At 36.9% G+C, this 24,689-nt stretch overlaps 1 protein-coding gene across 2 annotated transcripts; it reads right to left on the minus strand.

Moving 5' to 3' along the window:
* Positions 1-1,414: 1,414 nt before the first annotated feature.
* LOC128550670 (uncharacterized) lies at positions 1,415-19,731 on the minus strand. 2 transcript variants are annotated; one of them, XM_053530165.1, is made up of 11 exons: positions 19,356-19,731; positions 15,911-16,215; positions 14,933-15,244; positions 13,049-13,144; positions 10,367-10,447; positions 10,125-10,162; positions 8,065-8,196; positions 7,214-7,667; positions 4,877-5,045; positions 3,696-3,893; positions 1,415-2,647 (listed from the first exon to the last, which is right to left on the minus strand). In XM_053530165.1, the coding sequence occupies exons 1-11, from the start codon at positions 19,468-19,470 to the stop codon at positions 2,361-2,363; spliced, it is 2,187 nt and encodes a 728-aa protein (XP_053386140.1). In that variant the 5' UTR covers positions 19,471-19,731; the 3' UTR covers positions 1,415-2,360. The 2 variants fall into 2 exon arrangements, with proteins under 2 accessions (XP_053386140.1, XP_053386139.1); XM_053530164.1 differs by having other exon boundaries at positions 15,911-16,218.
* Between the last annotated feature and the right edge of the window lie 4,958 nt (positions 19,732-24,689).

A 24,689-nucleotide genomic window follows, 5' to 3' on the forward strand; every position in this document is an offset into this window, starting at 1 on the left:
TCATTATCTAATTAGCCCACCATTTGTACAGATGGCTTATCAAATCGCTTTTCTCCCTTCGTCCGTTCGTCAGTCATTCCATCCATTAACAATTCTTGTTATTGCATCTCCTCTGAAACTACTAGGTGGATTTCAATAAAAATTTGCCACAATGATTCCCTAGTACCCTAGTTCATCCTAAGTGAGAATGAGGTCAAGGTCACAGTGACCTGAACCTTGAAATGTTATACTTTGTAGAGAAGCTTTTCTAAGATTTGACCAAGTGACCTTATTGTTAACCTGGCATGACCTATATTCAAAATTCACCCAGATATTGTCAAGACAAAATTTCAGACACAGTTACATGAAGATCCACGGGGAACAAATCTGCTGTACGCTCAAGGTTTTTCTAACAAAGATTTTTACCTGACCTGACCTAGATATTGCCCAAACAAACATTCTGACAAGGTTTCAGGAAAATCCATTGAAAAATGAAGCTTCAATTGTGTACACAAGTTTATTTTAAGATTTGACCTAGTGACCTTGTTTTCAACCCAACATGATCCAGTTTCAAACCTGAGAATTTGTCAAGACAAACATTCAACCAAGTTTCATGAAGAGTGGGTCCAGACTTAAGACCTCTAGAGTTTACACAAGGGTTTTCCAAGACTTGACCTAGTGATCTAGTTTTTGTCAGCAGATGACCCATACTCTGAAGTTGGCAGATATTGTCAGAACAAACATTCTGACATAGTTTCATGAATATCCAGTGAAATATGAAGTTTCAGCATCTCGACATGATTCAGCTTTTGAGTAAAATTTGGCCCGAAAAATTCCTTACATTTCAATTGGCTCTGGCTTGAATGGAGTTACTAGAATACATTCTCATTTTAAGTTTCATGAAATTTCATCCATTGGTTACTTTATATATAATAGAAATGGCTCCAGACTGACAAAAGTACAACAAATTCCTACAATTTCAATCCATTATGGGGCCATAAATCTGGAGTTACTGGGCCGAACCAGACGAAACTTTGAGTGCATCACTGCTATTATATAAACATTTTAAGTTTCATGATATTCCATGCATTGATGCAATGAATTCGGGAGGGGATTATTAAAATGGTGTTGTCTGTCCGTGCGTCTGTCCCTCTGCAGCCATTTCTCTGTAACTAGCAGGTAGAATTTCATGAAACTTGAAATAAACATGAACCAACATACTGCGATGATGCCCTTCAAGTTATTTTTTGGACTGGTCAATTTCCCTTAGAGTTATTGCCCTTGATTTTATGAAAAATGCCCAAAAATGTCCGGCCACAGCCATTTCTCGGTAACTAGCAGGTAGAATTTCATGAAACTGCAAATAAACATGAACCAACATAATGCGATGATGGCCGTCAATTTTCTTCTTGGATTGGTCAATTTCACTTAGAGTTATTGCCCTTGATTTAATGAAAAATCCACGTCTGCAGCCATTTCTCAGTAACAAGCTGGTAGAATTTCATGGAACTTAATAAATGTGAATCAACATACTTTGATGATGTCCGTCATTTAAGGAATGGTGAGGGCAAGTTCACACGGAAAAATTAGGGCAAGTTCACACGGAACAGTTCGTGCAAGTTTACACGGAACAGTTAGTGCAAGTTCACACGGAACAGTTAGGCTAAGCTCACATGGAACAGTTAGAGCAAGTTCACACAGAACAAAAACGGTAAGGGCAAGTTCACACGGAACAGTTAGGCCAAGCTCACATGGAACAGTTAGGGCAAGTTCACACGTAAAAGTCTACATTTCATCTTTTGAAGCTATCGCCCCACCAGTACTGTCGGTGCTTTGATTATTTTTCATTTCAAACCTCCCATCCACCTGTATAATTATGAGTGAATTTTGGCTCTTTATTAATGAATTTTAGTTTCAATTTTGGGTTCAGTTATAGTCAACATCATTCGGCAGGGGAAATCAATTCTACGCATTTTGCTTGTTTACTTAGAAATGGCTCCCGACAAAGTGTGATGGACGGACAACGCCAAACAATATCCCTCTGCCTTCAGCAAGGGGATAATAAGTTTTAATAATAACCACATAAGAGAAAAGGTAATGAAAGAACTGGAGACATAATAAAGTTTACTTTTCAGAACATTCCACTCATAGGCAGATATTACAACAAGCATGCTTCCAGTGTTTACATCACATGACCTTGGTCAAAGTTGAATAGTTTGAAAATCTCAATCATTAAAATATAGGTATCTCAAGCCCATTTTATCGATAAATTGCTCCTCCAACGTTTATATTTGAATATTTGGCTTTAATCAAGGGGTACTTGTCCTCTTTAACTCTGTCAGTAATGGATCGCTATAATAATTACAGTCCACCATGAACACTTATTCTCGTCCAAAACCATAAGAACCAACAATGATATATTTCATCAGTTCTTCAAAAGAGGAATAATCCTTGATCTCTGATAACTTGCTGAAATTGATGGATGGAGCACAAGTGTTTATAGTGGTAAGTTGATCACTGTTGTGGTCAAATGTAATTATTCCCTCTGTGATGCTGCTTGGAAAAGCTGGACAACCAATAAGTGCTTGCATCAGGTTTCCCATATCAAGAACCTCATCAGTTGAGGTATCAGTGTCCACATCTATCCTTGTGCACAAAACCTTCCCTCCTTGAATGAGAAAATAATACAAAGATCATAAACAAAAACTAAAGGTAACAGGAGATCCCAGAGGAATACTGCCGCCCACCATCGAATGATCTTTCTGATGGACAATTAAGTTCCATATGAATTTTACTTGGGGGGAAAATGATCTGAAAACTTTCAAGGTACTAGGTGACATAGCTCACCAGTTATAGAGCAGAAACTGGTTTTAAATTTCAGGCCACTGTGACCTTGACTTTTGACCTAGTGACCTAAATATTTACAGGGGTCATCATGACCAATATACCTATGCACTTTCTAGCTCCTAAGTGAAACAGTTCACAAGTTACTGAGCAGAAACTGATTTTAAATTTCAGATCACTGTGACCTTGACCTTTGACGTAGTGACCTAAATACAGAGAGGGGTCAATGGTACATCAAGACCAACATACCTATGAACTTTCAAGGTTCTAGTTGAAATAGTTCATCAGTTATTGAGCAGAAATTGATTTCAAAGAACAGGTCACTGTGACCCTGATCTTTGACCTAGTGACCATATTCTCACTTAGGACCAACTAGGGTACTGGAGGATCATCATTGCAAAGTTTAATTGAAATCCACCCAGTATTTATGGAGATATGCCACTGCATGCAAAACTTTAACGCAGATTTTCTAAGTAAAAAAAGGGGCATAATTCTGTCAGAGTTATGGGACTTAATGTGTGATCTAAGTTATTGACCCCAATGACGTATGTGAAGTTTCAATGCAATATCTTCATCAGTTATGAAGATATGCCCTTGCACGCAAAACTTTAATACAAATTTTCTAAGTCCAAATTATTCAGCCAAAATACATGTTAAAGGTATGGGACTTGATCAGTTTAGTGTGGTCAATGACCTAGAATCATTCACCAAAGGTTTCAAAGCCATATTTATTCTGTATATGGAGACATACCCTTGCACGCAAAACTTTAACAAAAGTGTGACGCCGACAGCGACATCAAGGACTGCGGTATTTATCAAGACCGCCTGCTACTTTTTATAGTAGGTATAGTTACTGTTGAAAATGAACTTACGTTCAAGTTTCTTCAAGAACTGGTGGAAGTTGAATATCACAACTTCTTCAGCCTCTTTTTCTGCTTGAATTTGAGAATAAACAGGCTTGAAGAACTCTTTCACCTTTAGGCTTTCAACATGGTCAGTCTTCAACAGGAAAGTGCATGCCTGTCCAGGGTATTTCTTGAACATCTCAAGAAGGTTGTGAAGTTTTAGACCTGAAATAGTTCACATGCAATATTTTTAACAGAACATAGCAAATTTGGTTGATATCAGTTAAAAAGCAAGGGCTGTAAGATTCGGCGAGTGAAAGTTGCGTCGATTCAACTTAACATTATGTAAAATCACAACACCAGAACCATATTCAAACTTGACCTGCATTACCATAATGTTGAGATACACAGCAAATTTGGTTGAGATCAGTTGAAAAACATGGGCTGTATGCTGCAGAAAGTGGAAGTGTGATGGACAGACAGACAGACGCACAGACAGTGGTAACACTTAATGCCTTTCCACCATTCATTGAATGGCGGGGGCATAAAAAAGCTTTGGCTTTAATGAAAGTAGGTCAAAACATCATGATCACATGTGGCCCACTTTCAGTTTTTTTTTTAAGATTTAATTGAGACAAATATTATGACCAAGTTTCATGAAGATGTAATCGGGAATGTTGCCTCTAGTGTATTAACAAGGTTTTTCTAAGGTTTGACAAGGTACTCTAGACAAAGACAGCATTGCATAATCCTAGCGAAATTGTACTGGTGCCTTAAACACGTTTTCTCAGCTGAAACGCTCGGCACTCAATATCCCGCATGCAAAACACAATCACAACCTATATTAGTACTGTCACAGGATAAGACACAACTAAAAAGAACTAATTATAATTGGCAGCAACTCCATGACAGAAAGCACCAGCCAGAGCATGGACCCCTGTGGCACACTCATGAATCAATGGTTCTAAAATAGCAACCTAAACATCACTGAAACAATTCACATAACAATGATGTTAGTTTCTTAAAACATCTAAGCACATCATTATCCATTGTATCTTCAGGTAGTCTTACAAGGAGAACTGACACATTTTATATTTATCAACAAAGACTAACCCTTATAGCACTTGGCCTTTAAGAAAATATAGTACTATAATTATCTGAAGAAATATCGTACAGATGCAAATAAAACATAACATGGTTAAACATACCTTCCATGAACTGTAGTAAACTCGGAATAAATCTGTTAAGGAGGTAATAATTTTTAATGGCAGAAACAGCATCTTTTCGGTTTTCTGTGGTAACAAGTTGCCTGAAACCACAGGCCTCAAGCAGATCGCCATATTTCTCAACCACATTGCAATCAGCACAATCAGAAATCTATAAATACATGTTACAAACTATGTATCAGATAAATGTTTCTAAATGTCAACAAACACATTTGATGAATTGGTATCCCCCGCCGAAAGGGCTTGTGGTGAGGAATGGCAAAAAAATATATCTGGCAAAAAGTTAAGGATGTTACTAAGAAGCAAATAATTTCATTAGTCAAAATCATTTTAACAGAAAATGATTTTTTGGGGGTGTGGGGGGGGGGGGGGGGGAGGTGGGGCAGCGGGGATGACCAGGTGAGGGTACATAATTTCACATATTGATTACAAATACTGATGGAAAATTAAAAATGATGACAAAAAATGGGTGGGGGATGGGGATGCATGATCGGGGTGGTGGGCAAGACTGAGTGGAGAGTGAGGTGGGGGAATGGTACAACCTTGCATGCTGATAAATATTCATGGAAGGTTTGAAAAGAAACAGTAATAAACAGGAATGAATTTTTTTTTTTTGGGGGGGGGGGGGGGGGGGGGTGTGTGTGACCAAGGCAAGGTGCTGACCAGGTGTGGGTACAAAACTTCACATGTTTATAATAAATTTATTTTCATGGAAAAGACTGAAAGAAGTTTAATAAAATTCTACTAATTGGTTGGTTTGTTCTGTACAAATCTGTAGATTTTTAAACAATTAAAGGGCAATAACTCAAAAATTGACCAATTGAAAAAAAATATGACAGGCATCATCGAAGTATGTTGGTTCATATTTATGTCAAGTTTCATGAAATTCTACCAGCTTATTACTGAGAAATGGCTACAGACGTGGTTTTTTCATTAAATCAAGGACAATAACTCTAAGGGAAATTGACCAATCAAAAAAAAAAAACTTGACGGGCATAATCACAGTATGTTGAGGCATGTTTATTTCAAGTTTTATGAAATTCTACCTGATAGTTACTGAGAAATGGCTGCGGACGGACATTTTTCATTAACTCAAGGGCAATAACTCTAAGGGAAATTGACCAATCCAAAAAAAAAAACTTGACAGGCATCAACGCAGTATGTTGGGTCATGTTTATTTCAAGTTTCATGAAAGTCTACCAGCTAGTTACTGAGAAATGGCTGTGGACGGACGGACAGACTGACAACGCCATTTCAATACCCACCTCCCGATTTCATCGGCGGGGATAACAAGGGTGCGGTAGTCACAAAATATGCCAGTCGAGAGTTTATTAAAAGAAAAATTTTTGTTTAAGAATTGCTTGTATGATTATTTGAATATAAATTATTTATAGTAACAACTAAGGGAAGTTAATCTTTAAAAAAAAACAAGGAGTTGCGTTCAATAAACGCTTGATGCCCCCGGTGGCATCCTTGTCGATACAAAGCAACCTAAGTCCAAAACAAGGTCATGATCAAACTGAGGTCAATTGATGTTTGAAGATGAGGAATGGTCACAGGTTACATCTGTATTAGTATCAATTCATTCTTGAAAGCGGTATTGATGCTAGACGAAATGGTCCCATTTGGTTAACCAAGAGATGGCCCATATAAAGCAACCTAAGTCCAAAATGAGGTCAAGGTCAAACTGAGGTCAGGTGATGTCTGAAGATGAGGAATGCTCACAGGTTACATCTGCATTAGTATCAAGTCATTCTAGTAAGGGGTATTGATGCTAGACGAAACGGTCCCTTTTGGTTAACCTCGTACAGACAGACGAACGGACGGACGGACAGGACAATCACTATATGCCTCCCACATCAGTAGATGCCGGGGGCATAAAAACAAAAAAAATCTGTAAGTCCACACAAAAATCCTACCAGGTAGAGAGATAGGTCAAAATACACCTCAAAATTGGATGTAACATGCATGCTTTACTACAGAAAAGTAGTCTCGATTTTTCCCTAAGACTAGTAATGAAAAAGTTACAATATAAGTTAACCATCCTTCCTGGGAGAGAACCAGTACTAGACTCTTATCCTCCGACACTAACTATCAAGTGTTCTCACTTAAAAAGCCAATGGTTGTAAGCAGGGCTTGAACCCACGACCCACAATCAGTGAGAGGTTACAATGATTTAAGTCAGTGACACTAACCACTCTGCCAAAGTGTTTGAAACTGTACATTTGCCAAGTGGTTGTCCTTTATTCTAATAAAAAATTTCTTGGGTATTCGAAAGACGCTGATAAGCAAAGTTGACTGCTTCTTACAGATAATAACCTCTTTTATTGCTGAAACGGCATCCAATCTTTCCATCTTATCAACTGGTATATCTGACAGTTCTCCAGTTTTCCCACTAACAATGAAGTCAACAACATGGTTCAGGAGGTTCCTTGGACCAGGATGGCCACTCAAAATACCCATAACTACCATTTGTCCCATGAAGAAGTAGTGCCTTTTGTAGAGAAGCTGAGCATCAAAACTTAACACACTGTTTTCGAAGACGGGTGATTTCTCATACAGAATAGTAAGGAATTCTCTAGTCAGCCCTCCAGCATCTAGACCCTCTTCACCTATAAAGGTCACACTGAGTTTCCTTTTCCATTCCTCCTCTGGTGCCTGCTCCATCTCCACCATGGCTTGCTGCACAAGCATCCTTCGTACCACAGATATGTCCCAGACCTTCTCCTCGTCTAGAATCTTTGATGACAGATAATCCTCAAAAGACGGTAACCTAAACAAAAATAATACAATGTAGTTACTGTTTACCAATTCAGTTAACAGTAGTTACATTTTTGTCTAGCAAACAATACATTTTGCATAATCACCATACTGCTGGTAAGTATTCACATTAAATGTAATTTTAAGCTTGACCATACAAGGAATATAAATGACAGCTATTGTACTAACCCAGCGTTCTCAACTTGACATGAAGTTGTTCAACTAAGTTTGAAAGCATATTCCATCCAAAACTTGAAATTGAGCACAAAACATTGTATGTGCTATAGAGTTTCATTCAATTTGGTCCACAGATTCTGGAGAACTGCTTTGGAAAGCAGGGCAGATTGACAGACGAAGGACTACATATTGCTTTTCAAGAAGCAGACATTTAAAACACTGTTAGAACTTACTCAAATGCATCTTTATGAGCAGCTTCCACTGACTTGCATACTTCATCTGACTGGCAACACAAATCAGCATGCGCTGGCAGCAGTTCCATTGGAATAAACTTTCCACAGACTGGGCATACACCAGGCTCTTTCCTGAATATTTCATTTATCAATTGTCATAATGTCAAGCATTTGATGAAAAAAAAATATTTCATGCATTTCCAAAGTCATAGAAGTCAAGAACATTATGAATTCAAAACAGAGGAAGAAAATGTACCTTTACAGATTAAAAGGAATAAAAACAATCACTGATTTTGATCAATACCCCCATACAGGCGCTCTGAAAGTAAGTGCCAAATTTTACTAAAATCAACACAATATCATAAATAAATGATAAATACTATACAGAACTCAAGACAAAGATTTAGGTTAAAGGGTACAGTACCTCCGGACACTTGGTCAAGAGTAGTTTACCCCCTATATAGTATGTAAAATACAGGTAGTATTAATTTAGATTCTGTATGTCATTTTACTCATTTATAACTGAAATACTGTTGGACTAAGATGAAAAAAAAAAAAACAAGAGCCGTCAGTGGACAGCGCGCTCGACTATTCTCAGTGCTTGATAGTATAATATAAGCTATGAGTAAAACTTTAACATTACAATAGCATATTATAAGTCGAAAAGGGGTCATAATTCAGTCAAAATGCTTGTTAGAGTCGCCTCCTCCTTTTTACAGACTGGGATCATGATGTTAAACAAGTATGCAAAATATCAAAGCAATATCTCAATGGACTTTGAAAATATTTGGGGTGGTACACAAACTTTAACATTACAATAAGCATATTCTAAGTCGAAAAGGGGCCATAATTCAGTCAAAATGCTTGATAGAGTTACCTCCTCCTTTTTACAGACAGGGGTAATGATGGTAAACAAGTATGCAAAATATCAAAGCAATATCTCAATGGACTTTGAAAATATTTGGGGTGGTACGCAAACTTTAACATTTGTGTGACGCTCATGCTAACGCTGATGCCGGGGCGAGTAGGATAGCTCCCCTATTCTTTGAATAGTCAAGCTAACAAAACAAACAACTGGTGTAATTGCCAACAATAAACTAAACTTTGTTCATTGGTCAATGTCAGGGACATTCTTTAACTTCAAGTCTTGGAATAGTTGGTGAATCCCAGGCCAGGTTCACCAACATGGAAGGCAAATTCTAAACACTTATGCATTCATTAGTGTTTTTGAAACCAGTATGAAGCCACATACTTATTTAAAGTTTTACTGGAGTTAAGTTTTATAACATATTGTTGACAGAATTAACCACTGACAATAACTTCATGCTGACCTTTTCCTTAAGTATAATTAAAAAGATTTGTAGTTGCATGAAAAACTTCATACTGAACTAAGTACACAAAGGAACGTAACTCTGATAAAATAAAAGTCAAGAGTTATGAGCATTGGTCCAATGACTTTATGTACTGACCCTAAAGACATTGTGAAGTTTCAATCTAATGACTTTTAAGTAATTACACATGAATTTTAATAAGTACAGGAAAAGATGTCCACAAGACAGCACCCTTGACTATTCTCAGTGCTTGCCAATAAAACAGATGGACAGATGACCAAGCCATACCTAATTTACGAGGGTCATCCAACAAACTGCGATAATCTAAAATGGCTTCAGCTATATTGTGACAAGTGTTCAAAGTTCTTGTATCTATCAAGTTTTCTTCATATTTCACCTTCTCTACAAGAAACTTTTGTGCTTTTTAAAGATATATGCAATACATGTTTTATGGTATTTAATAATCTAGAAGGGCTGGTCTAAAAGCTTTCTGGCCAAGGCAATATAGCTGATATTCTATTATTGCTAGGCAACCAATCTTGAAATTTAAGGATTTCTATGAATTGCCAAAAAGTCAAAGAAGCATATTAGTAAATAATTATTGTTTTTTTTCTGTTAATATGGTGGCAAAATTATTGCTATTTATTGGATGACCCTTGCAATGGAGGTAACATAAATAACTTTAAACAACAACAATAAAATGAACTTTAATAAACTAAAGAATATTACTGTTCAATGTCTTGGTCTGCTGAATGGTTACCCTGCTTCTATAAATGTAACAACAACAAAAACAAATTGAACTTGAATTATCACTGAGGTTACAGCCATGTACCCCCATAACACTGCCTTGACACAAGAAATAAGGCCACATGTACTCTTAACAACATACAGCAAACTTAATTTCCATCTAAACACCGAATTTCCAAAGGTACATGTTTTATGAAATACAAGTGATATAAAGATATACATACACAAGCAAAACCACATATTGGTTTGTCTGAAGACACTTTTCTTCGTTTGGCTTTACCTTCTGCTGAAGTATCCACATCATCCTGGAATGTTATCTGTGCATTAAAAATATGGGAAGAAAAGAACTGTCACTAACAAAAGTAATTGTATTAGTGATGATTGATGAATGCATTATGCTGCCTGAATGGGTGTTTGCCTACTGACAATATGCAAATAAGCCAAATATATTACTCAAAGTCAAATGGGGTTTGGAAGCAGTGTGCGGTGCAACACTTTGGGACATATGTACGTAATACTAGGGTTTATACTGATTATACTGATTATATTTGAAAATGAAGTCCTGACTGGGGCACACAAATGCATAGTATATGTACAAACAAGACTGCCAAACTGCAATAAATGTGCCCACTGGAAGTTAAAGATAACATGAATGATCACAAGAGCTGTCAGAGGCCAGCATGCTAGACTATTTACCTCTTTGCCAATGAAAAATGGCCATAGTTGTGAATCACAACTTGTGATGAAATTCAGTCAGGCCTTGACTGTTTAATACCCCAAATCATAATGGTAAATTTTCAAATCAATTACACAAGCGGTTAGTGTTCAACCTAATTTGCCAACCTATGAAATCACTCCGGTTTTCAAAAAAAATCCACTCTTATTTGTATAGACAAGCAAATTCTTCTACTAAATCATTAGGGTGACAGAGTGCGCATGGGTAAACTGATTGCTGTAGCTCTACCTTACTGCTGAGTAGAATGCGTCTTATACATGACAAGTACATGAGGTTAATCAAGTACAGAATGTCTTTCCCTTTTACGAAAATGCTAGGAGAAAGTTGGACAAAACAAACGTTTCGTGATTGATTTTTATCCGTACAATTTATACATTTATTCAAATCAATTAAGTTTCTAAAGTGACCATTTTACAATTCGTTTTGATAGAAATGAATTGCACAGAATCAAAGCCACTGCTGAAGAGGACAAACACAATCATAACAAGAGGTTCTAGAGGAAACTTGGCGCCCACCAGCTGATCTTTTTGATAGAAATAATTTTTCATTACCAAGGTCCATATAAACTTGACCTTGACCCGGAAATCATTAAGGGCCATCTGTTCATTTACATCACAAACACTGAATTTGAACGTTGACGTTTAAGTGTGACCGGGCCTTGTGCATCACACTCCCTCTCGTTGTGGTAAACATCTATGTCAATAAAATTTGTAAGAAGACTGTGAAAGTCTCATTACAATCCCTCCACCCATGAAGAAGATAATTATGGAGCAGACAAATAATTCTTGAAATCTCATTCTTGAATTTGACTTTTAAAATCATGACCGGGCCTTTATATCTAGGGACCTGGGTCTTGCGCATGACACTCTAGTCTTGTGGTGCTGAACATCTGTACCAAGTTTCATCAAGATCCCTCCATGCAGGCGGGCGCATAAAAAGTATCAATTTGTCTTTCAATGAAAATCTGAGTTCATTTTGTAAAGGGAGACCACTGATTCTGAGAGACATAATTCCAAAACAGCATATATTAGATGTTACTTCACTTCCACATAACTTATACATACAACACTAAAGTGGAACTGGCGGTGAGCAGGAAACTGTGAACTTGACCTTTGACCACAATTTCAATATGGTTTATCTACATTTCAATACAAGTATATCTATGGACTTTCATAGTCTTAGGTGAAATAGTTCACCCGTTATTGACCAGAAACTGATTTTTAAGTTCAGGCCCCGTGTTCACAAAACATTTTCATTCTCAGCTGAGTTTGATAATGAAACTTTATTAGTCGTTTATATCTAAATGGCATGTATAAAACTAAAATTTAAGTAAATAACTATTTTCAAGTGGCTTTTCCGTGTTGATGGTCAGTCTCAGTTGAAATCTAACCTTGAAGTTTTAGTAAAATTGATATTAAAATTTCAAACTCAAACTCAGCCGAGACCAAAAAATGCTTTGTAAATACGAGACCAGGTAACTGTTACCTTGACCTCATTCTCACTTAGGACCAACTACAGTACCAGGAGATCATTCTGACCAAGTTTCATTGAAATCCACCCAGTAGTCTCTGACAGGATGCAACAACAATTTTTTTTAAAAAGTTCAATGTGAAGGTTACTATAGTCTTGACCTTTGACCTAGTCACCTAATTAATGCCTCAAGCGTGCGTCATCTACAGTTTGACCTGACCAACTTACCAAAATAGTAAAAATAAAGCGTTAACTCCACTCATATTTCATGAAACTCCTTCAAGGTATTTGGGAGTTATACAGCAGACATGATATGAGGCTCGAACCTTTGACCTTTAACTGTGACCTTGACCTTATATAAGCATGCCTTGAGCATGGAGTCTGCACATTGTCTCAAAGAGGTGAACATTTGACCAGAGATTCAAGACAATCCTTCAAGGCATTTGGGACACAAATTTGAGCGGACACAAAAGGTGAGGTTTTCAATTGTGACCTTGAGCCAGCGGGCCTGATTAAGTGACCATTTGTCCCAAGTATCAAAATCCCCCAGTTTATTCAGGAATATCCTGATTGATTTTGCTGGTTATCAAACTTGAATAATATATCATGCCATAAACATAGAATTTAGAGAAGTCCTTACAATAAATGGAAGCACAACGGCGACCTGAAAAACAATTTTTTTTTGCAAAGTTTTACTTACTATACAACTGCACACCTCTACATGCTCCCGTAGCACATTAATTGGAATCATATCCCCACATGTCAAACATTCCTGGCAAGGCTCACTCAGCTCAGTCTGAAAAATAGTTTTATAACTATACCGCTTTGGCCTCTACACTACAGCACAACTATCAACAAACGTGATTAATATCCCAAACCAAAATTTGTTCTATTGACATCATATAACCATCACGTTTGTTCATTTGTGAACATCTGAAGAAAATACTTCAACTGTAGTAGGAGAATTTGCACAAACTTTATTTTTCCTTCGAATACTAAATAGTGGAAACTCAATAAAGGGGCAGATAAAACCTGCACATGCACCAAGCCAACATGGTAATTAAAAACGCTGTGAAGTTTCCAAATTCCATAAATTGGTTACTTAAAGCTATGACACCAGAACATAACAAAGGGCCATAACTCCGCTATAACAATGTGGATTGCCATGTTGTTTGGTGTGCATCATCCCACTGTCAATCACACTAAGTTTCAATGAAATTTCAATATTGAATATTCAGTACTTAGAAAAGGTTTCAAAATGGACAAAACACCTATATAAAGTGGCTTCTTGAAAATAATTAGAAAACTAAAACAAGAGGGTCATGATGACCCTGAATTGCTCACCTGAGTAATATAAGCCGCATGTTTCAAATGGCAAACTGACACTAAAATATTAGAAAGTAGGTCAGTAAGTCACATTCATGGTCACTGAAAGACAGTTTTAAGATTGGTGTGCGAAACTGTACATGTCATCCAAATTTCAAGGCTGTATCTTAAAAAAACAGGAAAGTAGGTCAGTATGTCAAGGTCACAGTCAAGTGATCCCTAATTGCTTGGGTCATCAGGCAATTATAATTGAACAGTCTTGGAAATATGACCTGATAATTTTTGGAGTATTTTTTCCTATATAACTCATAACAAGTGACCCCCAAGGCGGGGCCTCTTTTCACCCCAGGGGCATCATTTGAACAAACTTGTCAGAGATCCACCAGGCAATGTTACACACCAGATATCAAATGCCTAGGCCTTGAACTTTCAGACAAGAAGATCTTTAATTTTTTTCCCATATAAGTCTATGTTAAACTTGGTACACCCAGGGCAGGGCCTCTTCACCCTAGGGACATAATTTGAACAATTTTGGTAGAGAAACACTAGGAGAGGCAACATACTTAATATCAAAAGCCTAGGCCTTGCAGTTTCAGACAAGAAGATTTTTAAAGTTTTTTTTCCTATATAAGTCTATGTAAAACATGAGACCTCCCGGGACAGGGCCTCTTTTCATCCAAGGGACATAATTTGAATAATTTTGGTAGAGGACCACAAGGCAATGCTACATACAAAATATCAAAGGCCTAGGTCATGTGGTTTTAGACAAGAAGATTTTTAAAGTTTTTTACTATATAAGTCTATGAAAATTTTGACAACTGGGACGGGGCCTCTTTTCACCCCAAGGGCACAACCTGAACAATATTGGTAGAGGACCAGAAGATGATGTCACATGCCAAAGATCAAGGCTCTACGCCATGCAGTTTTAGACAAGAATATTTTTAAAGTTTTTCCTATCGGTTGCCATGGCAACCAGAGTTCTACATGGAATTAAATTCTTTGAACAATTTTGAAAGGGGACCATCCAAGGATCATTCCTGTGAAGTTTGGTGTAATTCTGCCAAGTGGTTTTCAAGAAGATTTTTTTAGAAAATGTTGACGGACGGACGACAGACATTGAGCTGTCACAAAAGCTCAACATGAGCCTTTGGCTCAGGTGAGCTAAAAAACTATCAAAAAAAAAACTCACCATGAGCTACTCATACTATTAATAATTAATTTAAAAATCCAAGACTACTGAAAGTAACAAAATATTAACCCTCATTTTTTCTGTATCCAGATCCTTTTGAATCGGTCGAATGTAGCACATCGCTTGTCCTAAAGCGCTCTCATCTGCGAGGTAGGCAGATGTGTATCCGCCTGCTGGCATCAGGATACTTTCCAGAGCAACGCGGCTTCCCGGTGGCGTCCTCAAAAGCTCAAAGCCTCCACAATCTCTAAGTTTTGGATATGCTTCTTCAAGAGTATTCTCAAAATCATTCTTACTTGTACTTTTTACAAATGTTATTCTTTTTTCACCCAGTCCAGCATGGTGTAATCTGTACTTTTCCTGACGACTTGGAACAGTCTCCTGAAACAGAAACTAATTCTGTCACTGACCGTGATTAATACCCCTGCAACACCAACTTAACACAAGAAATAAGGCCACATTCACCTAGTATGCCAAACATTTTATATGCATCCTGTCCAATTCCAAGGTCATGTACATTGTTACTCGGCAGTGTCTGGACAGACTAGAGTTAACTAGAATCACTACAGCATGTCATTGTGTGTCGTCTGGCAGGTGTTGGATAGTAATGGACATTACGATAATACAGTGATTGATTTATTATTATTTGTTGTCATGGCTTTTTTGGCTGATTTTATAGCCGTCCAAAATGGCACATTCATAATCATGTTTGAACTTTGCACACAAAATGTGTTCAGAGTAGAAATAAGACTGTTAAAATTAAAAAAGTTGTAACAATTGTTTTACTAATTCGACTTTATTTGCCATAATTTTAATGAGGTGCAGAGTTGACTAGAGATTCATGAAAATCATTTAAATGGTAGCCAGTGTAGAGAGATATGGGGCAGATGCTACTAATGACCCAATGTTTGACCCCATATGACCTAGTTTCAATCCTAGCCTAGACTTTAGAGAGACAAGCACTCAGTTTTTCAATGTTCCTTGAAGCTTTGAATCATCTCCAGTAATTACATTGTATTTTTTAGTTTAATTACTTATGTTACCTACATCAGTACACCTTGGAATAATGGAAAACTTGTGTGTCCAGTGGGACACTGCAGCAGCAGCCTCTGCATGTGCACGTCCACCTCGTCGGTTGACTGCCCTTCTGTATGGCGCAAAAATTGCTCTGACAGCACTAGCAGTGTTGGTAGTTGTTGTTATCGGTACTGATGAGCAGAGTGGTGCAAAACTTGCTCTGGAACCGGTAGTACTGATAGTTGTTGATACTGGTCCTGATGAGCTGGTATCAACATTTAACAGGTCAGCAGCCTGACGTAACAGAGCAGCCGCTCTCAACTGTTGGCTCATACCTGCTGAAATAATTTATAAAAATTAATTATTATCACATACATGTTAGATAAGAACAGTAAATAATGTACTTGGAATAAGCTAAATACTGTGTTTTGTTTGTAACACTAAACTATAACCAAATATGGAAAATTGTCTGAATTTCACCATATTCAAGCGTACCGTCGCGTGGGGTAAATCTGCGCATTGCACAAATCTGTGCAACCATCCTAAAACATCCTGACATCATCATCAGCTCTGTTTGAAGGCCTGATGTGATACAATGTATCACAGTCTTTCTTGTTCACCACTACTGTAAGGTGCAAACTTACAAGTTTTGGATAAATTAAAATTTAATCGAGGTGTGCTTTTATACATGAAACTGACATGGGCCTAATGTTCTTTGCTTAGAATAATATTACGTTATTATCGTATACGTCAATTAGAATCATGAATACAGGACCTAACCTACACTCCAGTGACAAAAGTTTCAACCATGTTAATTTATCTCTATATCGTAAACTTGTTCAAACATGTTTTGTACGTGTTTTTGTATTAGTTTCGTCCGAGCAATTTCTGTTCCAAGAAAACATATTTTGATTTGGTTCTAATATTTTTCGGATCGCAACCATTTTCAAAGGTCAGTCTTGGGAGGGGAAACAAACAATATTTTATTTCAGGCCGAGTACGTGTTTATTAAATTTATTTTGCGATGAATGAAAATACATACATTGTACATGTAATATGGCCTACATAATAATTATGCTCTTCATTAAAGTCTCATTCACATTCAAGTATAAATACATTATTACAAATCTATTAATTCTCTCTTACTCTTCATTTGTATTAGTAAAACATGAGCAAAACTAGTCATTAGCAAAGAGTGAGTCTGTGCGTATAGCAGTCAGCCTGTGCAACAAAAACTGTGCAGAGCAGGTGCCCTGTCAAAACCGAAAGTAAGAGCTTTTTAATAAATCTATTTCATTTCGGCCTATCTAACCGTATATTTTGGAAGAATATTGAAAAGGGAAGATAAATTGTGCGACGGATGTGTATGATATCAAGGAAAAACCTCGTTTTGGACTTCGGAAAAGGTCGACTCAGTGTTCCGAGGCAGTATCACGCCGACTTATTTCACCAAGTGTATGACTCCAATCGCTGACAATCAAAAAGTAGACACGGCAATACACAGTTTTGACATACTAATGTTCCTTGCAACACTTTTTTACGAGCAACATACCTTTTCCCGAGAGAATTACAAGATAAAATGTCCACTTCTCTCGGTGCCTACATTGTATACAGCAAAGAAAATCCGTTACCGACGCAAAGAGGCCGCCGATATAGCCGATTTCGAAAAAAGACCGCCGATATGGATCTGCAACGTGTATATAACATTCATGCCAAGAAATAATGGACTTTGGTATCTGTCGACTAACTGGATGTTGCAATATTATGAATAGTCTAGGAATACAGAACTTCCATACCTAAAAAATCTGACAAGCAGTTCACCTTTATTGGTGACAGAAATTTGTTAATAACAGTAAGACTGAAAATGTATTTACAACAATATCACCCATTAAATTGTTGTTTAATAACTTGTACTGAGTACAGATGACTTCTTGAAAAGAGACAAAGCTGAAGTTTCCTTAGGGGTGCGCGGAATTGTAAAACTTTGCTTCAGTGACATAAGCACAGATGCTTGGGGTTAGGAAGATACAGCATAACAGCTACGCACTTGCACTGCATGTTTACGATACTATGAAATATAAAAGATAAAAATGTTTTCCCTATCGAGTACCTATCCCACCTCAATTTATCTGAAAAATACACCAGAAATAATAAATAAGTGTACCTGTCACTGGTATCAATCAGTCAAGGATATATTTTTCTTCAAAATGATGTTTAATTTACAGTATCCACAGTTTTCTAACATATAAAATATTTGAACATTTTGCAGATTTACACAAAAATTACAAAATATTTGGAGCGACGTATGTCGCCAACTGCATTTAGCGCTCAGCTATTTTGGGGCGGGATTTCCCATTCAGTTTATAAATAGACGGGAACCATGCTTACGCTTCGAATACATAGCTAGGACATGAAGCCAGGAACCGTGTCGAATGATTCTGAAAATGGACAGGTTTTGTTGACATTTTCGAAGTCTTTGAGATGATTTCACCGAAAGTAGAGGAAACAGCGTGTATTCAGATACATGATCATGAAGATAAATATATTATGCACCTATGGACAGAAGTAACAGAAGTTTTTTGTTCGTACATGTGAATGCTTACATGTATGTCCACAGACACTTGAGGTTTGGAGGATAAGCCCAACTGCTACGCGCTTGCACCACCTTTGACAAATAATATATACAAGATAAAAATGTTCGCAATCATAAACTGTGCACCCAGTTTTAAAATTTGCCGTGTTTCTTTGCATTTGTCATGGTCCCAAAATAATGCCAATTCATAACTTTATCATGACATCACAATACATTAGGGGTTCTAATTGACCAATCAGAGAGCTGCATTTTCGAGTACCTGCCAGTTTCCACTTGGGTATTATCAAGTATATTTACAATGAACATATAGTGACTTCAGAAATAAATATCACACTAATTTAGAAATCAAAATAAGATTTTTCACTGCACATGCCCCAGATGATGCTACAAACAACCAAACTTTGAAGTTTCACTGAAATATTGTATCGATTTAATACCTTTATTTTAGTTAAGAGTTTGAGATTTTACACAGGGAGTCTATGATAAAGTCCGAGTAAAATGTAATCAATACCCAAGTGAAATTAGTATCATTCCACAATGTTTTGGACATGTTAAAATTATGAATTAACTTTGTCTGAACATGTATCTTTTGTATCAGGATTTCATCACCTCATTTCCTGAATGTAATGTCATTCTTCAGGTTGATAAATAATTTTAAAAGTCATGTCTGTCCTGCAAAATGATCGGAGAAATGTGTAAGGTGTGCAGATTTACCCCACAACACTGTAACTCAACTGTCCGAATTGTCTCCTAATCCGAAATGTGTAAATAAGACTAGTGTTATCGGCAATGAAAATATTTCTATTCCTGACAAGTTTTTAACAGTATTGTCACAATCAAATTGTATGCTTTTTGAACAGAGAGCCAGCTAAAATCCTTTACCTAAATACTGTAGACGTCTCCAACAGAAATACCGGTAGAATGTGTGTGTGCAGATCGTCAAATTCCACTTTTCTTTGTTGTAGCGATGACCGCTTCTGTGCTGTATCGTTGTCATCTCTGGTTACTGTTATTCTAATTGTGCTTATTCTCTGTTGCTTTATACAAAAATGTTTTCTAGTATTTTCACTTAATTTTAATTTGAGGGAAGTTGTTCAATTTACATTACTCAAATCTCCCTGAATCTGTTACGGAGGCAAATTCGTTGGGTACTTTTTTACTAAAACACCGTTCATGGTTCACTGATTTTACGGAAACTGCCGGAAATTCTGGTTCCCAGCTTTCTACGAATTTCATATTACAAATGATAAAGTCGCATTTGATTAACTTCGTGCTGCTTAGTGCTTACTTAGCACTGTTTTCGCCTTGCATAAATTTCAATCATTGCAATACTAAGAATCCGTGAATTTAAAGTAGGGACCTACATAGAAAAGGTCTACAACAGGGACCTATATATCAAAAACAAAAAAAAAAAAACAACGGGCAACAACTAAATGTTAACATGCATGTGTTAGTTTTATATAAGGAACGATTTAATCAATTTCAGAAAGTAAAACGTACAAAACACTTAGAACTTGTTCACATAAACATTTTAATATGCCACAGAATGGATGCATTTGCCATTTACACGCAAGAATATGCGTTTTACATATATGCAGTGACGAAAGATGCAAGGTAAGTGCCACTAACGGATGGAAGGTAACACAAAGACGCATGGATGTTGTATTTAGTTTAAAACGAAAAACACAAGGCAGCATGCATTTGTCATTTAGCAGCATGCATGTCCTGGCCGAGATTCCCTAAAATGCAGTTGCAGTGTTGCAGAACGCATTTGTAAGTAAATAACATAGCAATGTCATTTAGCAGCATGCATGTCCTGGCGGACATTCCCTTCCATACTTTTCAGCTTATCTGATTGTGTGTACTCTAGGTGATAACCCAGATTTTGTGTGTGCCTACAAATTTAGCATTGCAGAATATATTATTTTAAACTAAAGCTATCACTAAATATGATTAAAGGGACACTAGGGTGGAATAGTGGATTTTACTGACATGCTTAACCCTTAACCTGCTAAATTTCTATAATGAACATGTCGATACTGACAGAATAGTGAACAGTGCAGATCATCAGTTTCCTCCCCTAGATGTTGAAGACGAACCCTCAGGTATTTTAGGTGATCTTGTAGCTGCTGTCCCTTGGAAATTAATCTGTTCTTTACTTTTTCTGTCTGTTTTGCATATTTTTTTTTATATTAAATGAAGTATTAGCACACACATTACGCGAAACAATAACTGGTCTAAACTAATTGTAATTATTATAAAGTATCAGTATTTCTAAGAAACAGAATCTTCTGCATGGACATTCTTATCTGAAACTTATAAAATTAGTTTGTTAGAGAAATATTCAGGTGATATTATTCTATTTTATATAATAATATGCTATTTTGAAAACATTAAAAGAATAAATTCTACCACTGAGTTTTAAACCATAACAATTTCAATGACTTTCTAGAGGAATTAGACAATTTTTCATGGCAGATTTCAACACCCAATATAAAAATCTTATGATGACTCTTGTGTAAAACAAGTGAATGAAGTATTGCCATGCAATACAAAGTCCCCTACTGGAAGGCACCTAATTTTTTCTACTGCAGTATAACATAATGAACTGATATCTGTCAATGATGTATAAACAATATTGTACTACATATACAATATGTTATAACATTATAACAACACACTTGGATTAAAATGTGCATATATAAAAACCCACAGTTGTTTTCATATTGAATTTTTTTGGCTGATTATAAAAATGTTATCATGTAAGTTATTTATAGTAACAACAAAGGGAAATTAATCTTTAAAAAAAAAAAAAAAAAAAAAAAAAAAAAAAAAATTAATAATATAAGTCCACAAGAAACTCTTTACCAGGTAGAGATAGGTCAAAATACACCTAAAAAATTGGATGTAACATGCATGCTGTACCACAGAAAAGTGGTCTCGATTTTTCTCTACTGCCAGTAATAAAAAAGTTACAATAAAATCTATTTATAGTAACAACAAAGGGATGTAATTCTAAAAACAAGGGTGCCTCATGGTGGTGAACATTTGGTCCAAGTTACATCAAAATCCCTCCATGCATGAAGAAGAAATGTTCCATACAAAGTCATTCTTGAATTTGACCTTTGACTTCTAAATATGACCTTGACCTTAGACCTAGGGACCTGGTTCTTGCGCATGACATGTTGTCTCATCCAGGGGAATATTTGTGCCAACTGATATCTAAATCCTGCTTTGCATGACAAAGTTATAGACCGGACAGGAAAAAAATCCTCTTGACCTTTGATCTCAAAGTGTGACCTTGCCCTTTAAGCTAGGGTACTGGGTGTTGCGCATGACATGTCGTCTCATCATGGGAAACATTTGTGCCAAGTAATATTAAAATGCCTTCATGGATGGCAGAGTTATGGACGGGACAGGAAAAAAACTCTGTTGACCTTTGACCCCAAATTGTGACCTTGACCTTTGAGCTAGGGGTCCGGGATTTGCGCATGACACGTCGTCTCATCATGGGGAACACTTGTGCTAAGTAATGTTAAAATCCCTTAATGAATGTCAGAGTTATGGACCGGACACGAAACAGACCCTGTTCATGCTATGTTAACATTTGACTGCTAAGTGTGACCTTGACCTTTGAGCTAGGGGTCTGAAAGTTGTGCATGACATATCGTCTTATTATGAGGTACATTTGTGCCAAGTAATATTAAAATCCCTTCATAGATGGGAGAGTTATGGACCGGACAGGAAAAAAACCTTGTTGACCTTTGACCTCCAATTGTGACCTTGACCTTTAAGCTAGGGGACCAGGTTTTGCGCATGACACGTCGTCTCCTCATGGGGAACATTTGTGCCAAGTAATATTAAAATCTCTTCATGGATGGGAGAGTTATGGACCGGACAGGAAAAAAGCCCTGTTGACCTTTGACCTGCAATTGTGACCTTGACCTTTGAGCTAGGGGTCCGGGATTTGCGCACGACACATCATCTCATCATGGGGAACATTTGTGCCAAGTAATACTAAAATCCCTTCAAGGATGGGAGAGTTGTGGACCGGACAGGAAAATAGCCCTGTTGACCTTTGACCTCCTATTGTGGCCTTGACCTTTGAGCTAGGGGTCTGGGTTTTGCGCATGACACATCGTCTCATCATGGGGAACATTTGTGCCAAGTAATATTAAAATCCCTTCATGGATGACAGAGTTATGGACCGGACACGAAATTGCGGACGGACGGAATGACGGAATGACGGAAAAGAGCATTCCTATAGTCCCCAAAACTGGTTTTCAACCAGTAGGGGACTAATAATGAGCTTCACTTGAAAGACATTGCGATTGCATAGATAATACCGTAATATTATGTTGAAAAATATCCACATGAAGCTTCCATAAAACACCTAATAAATGCCCACCTTAAACAAATGCCAATACTATGTTCTTTTACAAGATAAATACCAGGATAATATCAACAAAAATAATCTGAAACACTGGTACAGTTTAATATAAGAATAATGAATACTTATAAAAGTAATGAGAAATACTATGGCACATACTGACAGTAAACTTTAACAGCTATTTATATCTGGCGGCGCTTTCATTTCTATGTAATTAATGTATAATATTTGCCACTTCCTGTCCGGTGCTGAATAAAAAGTCTCCAGGGCACTTATTAGGAAGTTTACGGTAATTTCTTAATGGATATGTTAAAATGAAGTTGACGGTGCACAAAATACTAACAGAGAAAATCTGGAGGAATACCTATCCTCACAGCTGAAAGCCATTAACTGAGACTGCCAAAATAAATGACTCGGCAGATTGCAGACATTAAAACAAAACCTAGGAAGGCTTGGTAGAACTAGATACTAACACTACAGCAGCCAACAAGTTCAATAGGCATCATGAAATTTGTTTGTATTGCCACTCTTTGTCTGGAATATTCTTGATGGCCCTTATAGACCTTTTTAAAGATAGTTCTGGACGTTTGATAGATCGGAAGTATAAATAGCATAACCTTCTTTATCCAAATAACGTAAAATAAAACCTGGACTTCGCGTACAGACACAAAAATGATAATAGGAATACTGATACCTTCCTGACCCTTACCGTCCCAACCTTACCGTCCGAAACTTACCTGTCCTATCCTTACCTTCATGACTCTTACTGTCCAAACATTACCTTCCTAACCCTTTCTGTCTAAACTTTACCTTCCCCACCCTTACCGCCCCAACCATAACTTCCCGATTCTCAAATTTTCAATCTTTCAACCATGTAAAAGGTTCTTTTCTATGACTTGATCCATGTAGCATTTCAAATTAATTTAGGACATTACCACTTTTAACAGGTACACATGATCTGCATACATGATCACATGCATAAGTAACAGTCGGTAACAGTTACCTTAGCTTGACTTTTGACAAAAGCAAGATTATAAGTTGATAATTACATTTGTGTCCCACATTTCCCCACCATGATGTCAGTGCTGAAGTAACTGTCATTCGATTTTTATCTTCATAACCTTGATAATTTTGCACAATTGTGTCATCAGACTAATACTGACCGACTTCGTGCAACATTTCAAATGATTTAACACTGTTTTCAGAAAAAATACAGCTATCATATATGACCATTAATCAATTATTTCCTGATTATATTCCTCTACCAACTCGTTCCGAGCAAACTTCCTCACCAGAATTCAGCTGAACCTGCCTAAACTGCTAGTCACTTTAGCAGTAGCCAGTCGGCTAACTTCCTTTCCTTACTTCCCTCTTCTTAACTTTCTAATTTTAACCTGTCTTAAGCAGCATCCTGTCTTAAGAAGCCAGAAATTACAATTTCCTTGGCTGGCTGCTTTGGACATGTTTAACTGTGTAATTTCTTTTCTACATTCAAGATGTATAAGTTCCTACATACCACTTTTAGTGCCACTGCAATGAAACTTGTAGGCAGCTGGATCAATCTTGTTCACTTCCAGGTATAAGTAGGTATACTACCGGCTTAAGGTTACACCTTATAAAATAAGTAGCTAGCACTCTCTCTATACCTATGCTCACATTATCTGATCATAAATCTGGGTATTTACTGCTCACCTAAAACCTACTCTAATCAGTATCATCCAATGCAAAAGCGGCATAGGACTTTGCGACCAGAAAGGATCCAAATCAGTACACACCCATATTGTTCATTTGTACCCACATCTATATTGTTTGTTTATCAATTCCAG

This window comes from Mercenaria mercenaria, chromosome 18 (genome assembly GCF_021730395.1).
Source record: "Mercenaria mercenaria strain notata chromosome 18, MADL_Memer_1, whole genome shotgun sequence".
In the NCBI taxonomy this organism is placed as follows: Eukaryota; Metazoa; Mollusca; class Bivalvia; order Venerida; family Veneridae; genus Mercenaria; species Mercenaria mercenaria.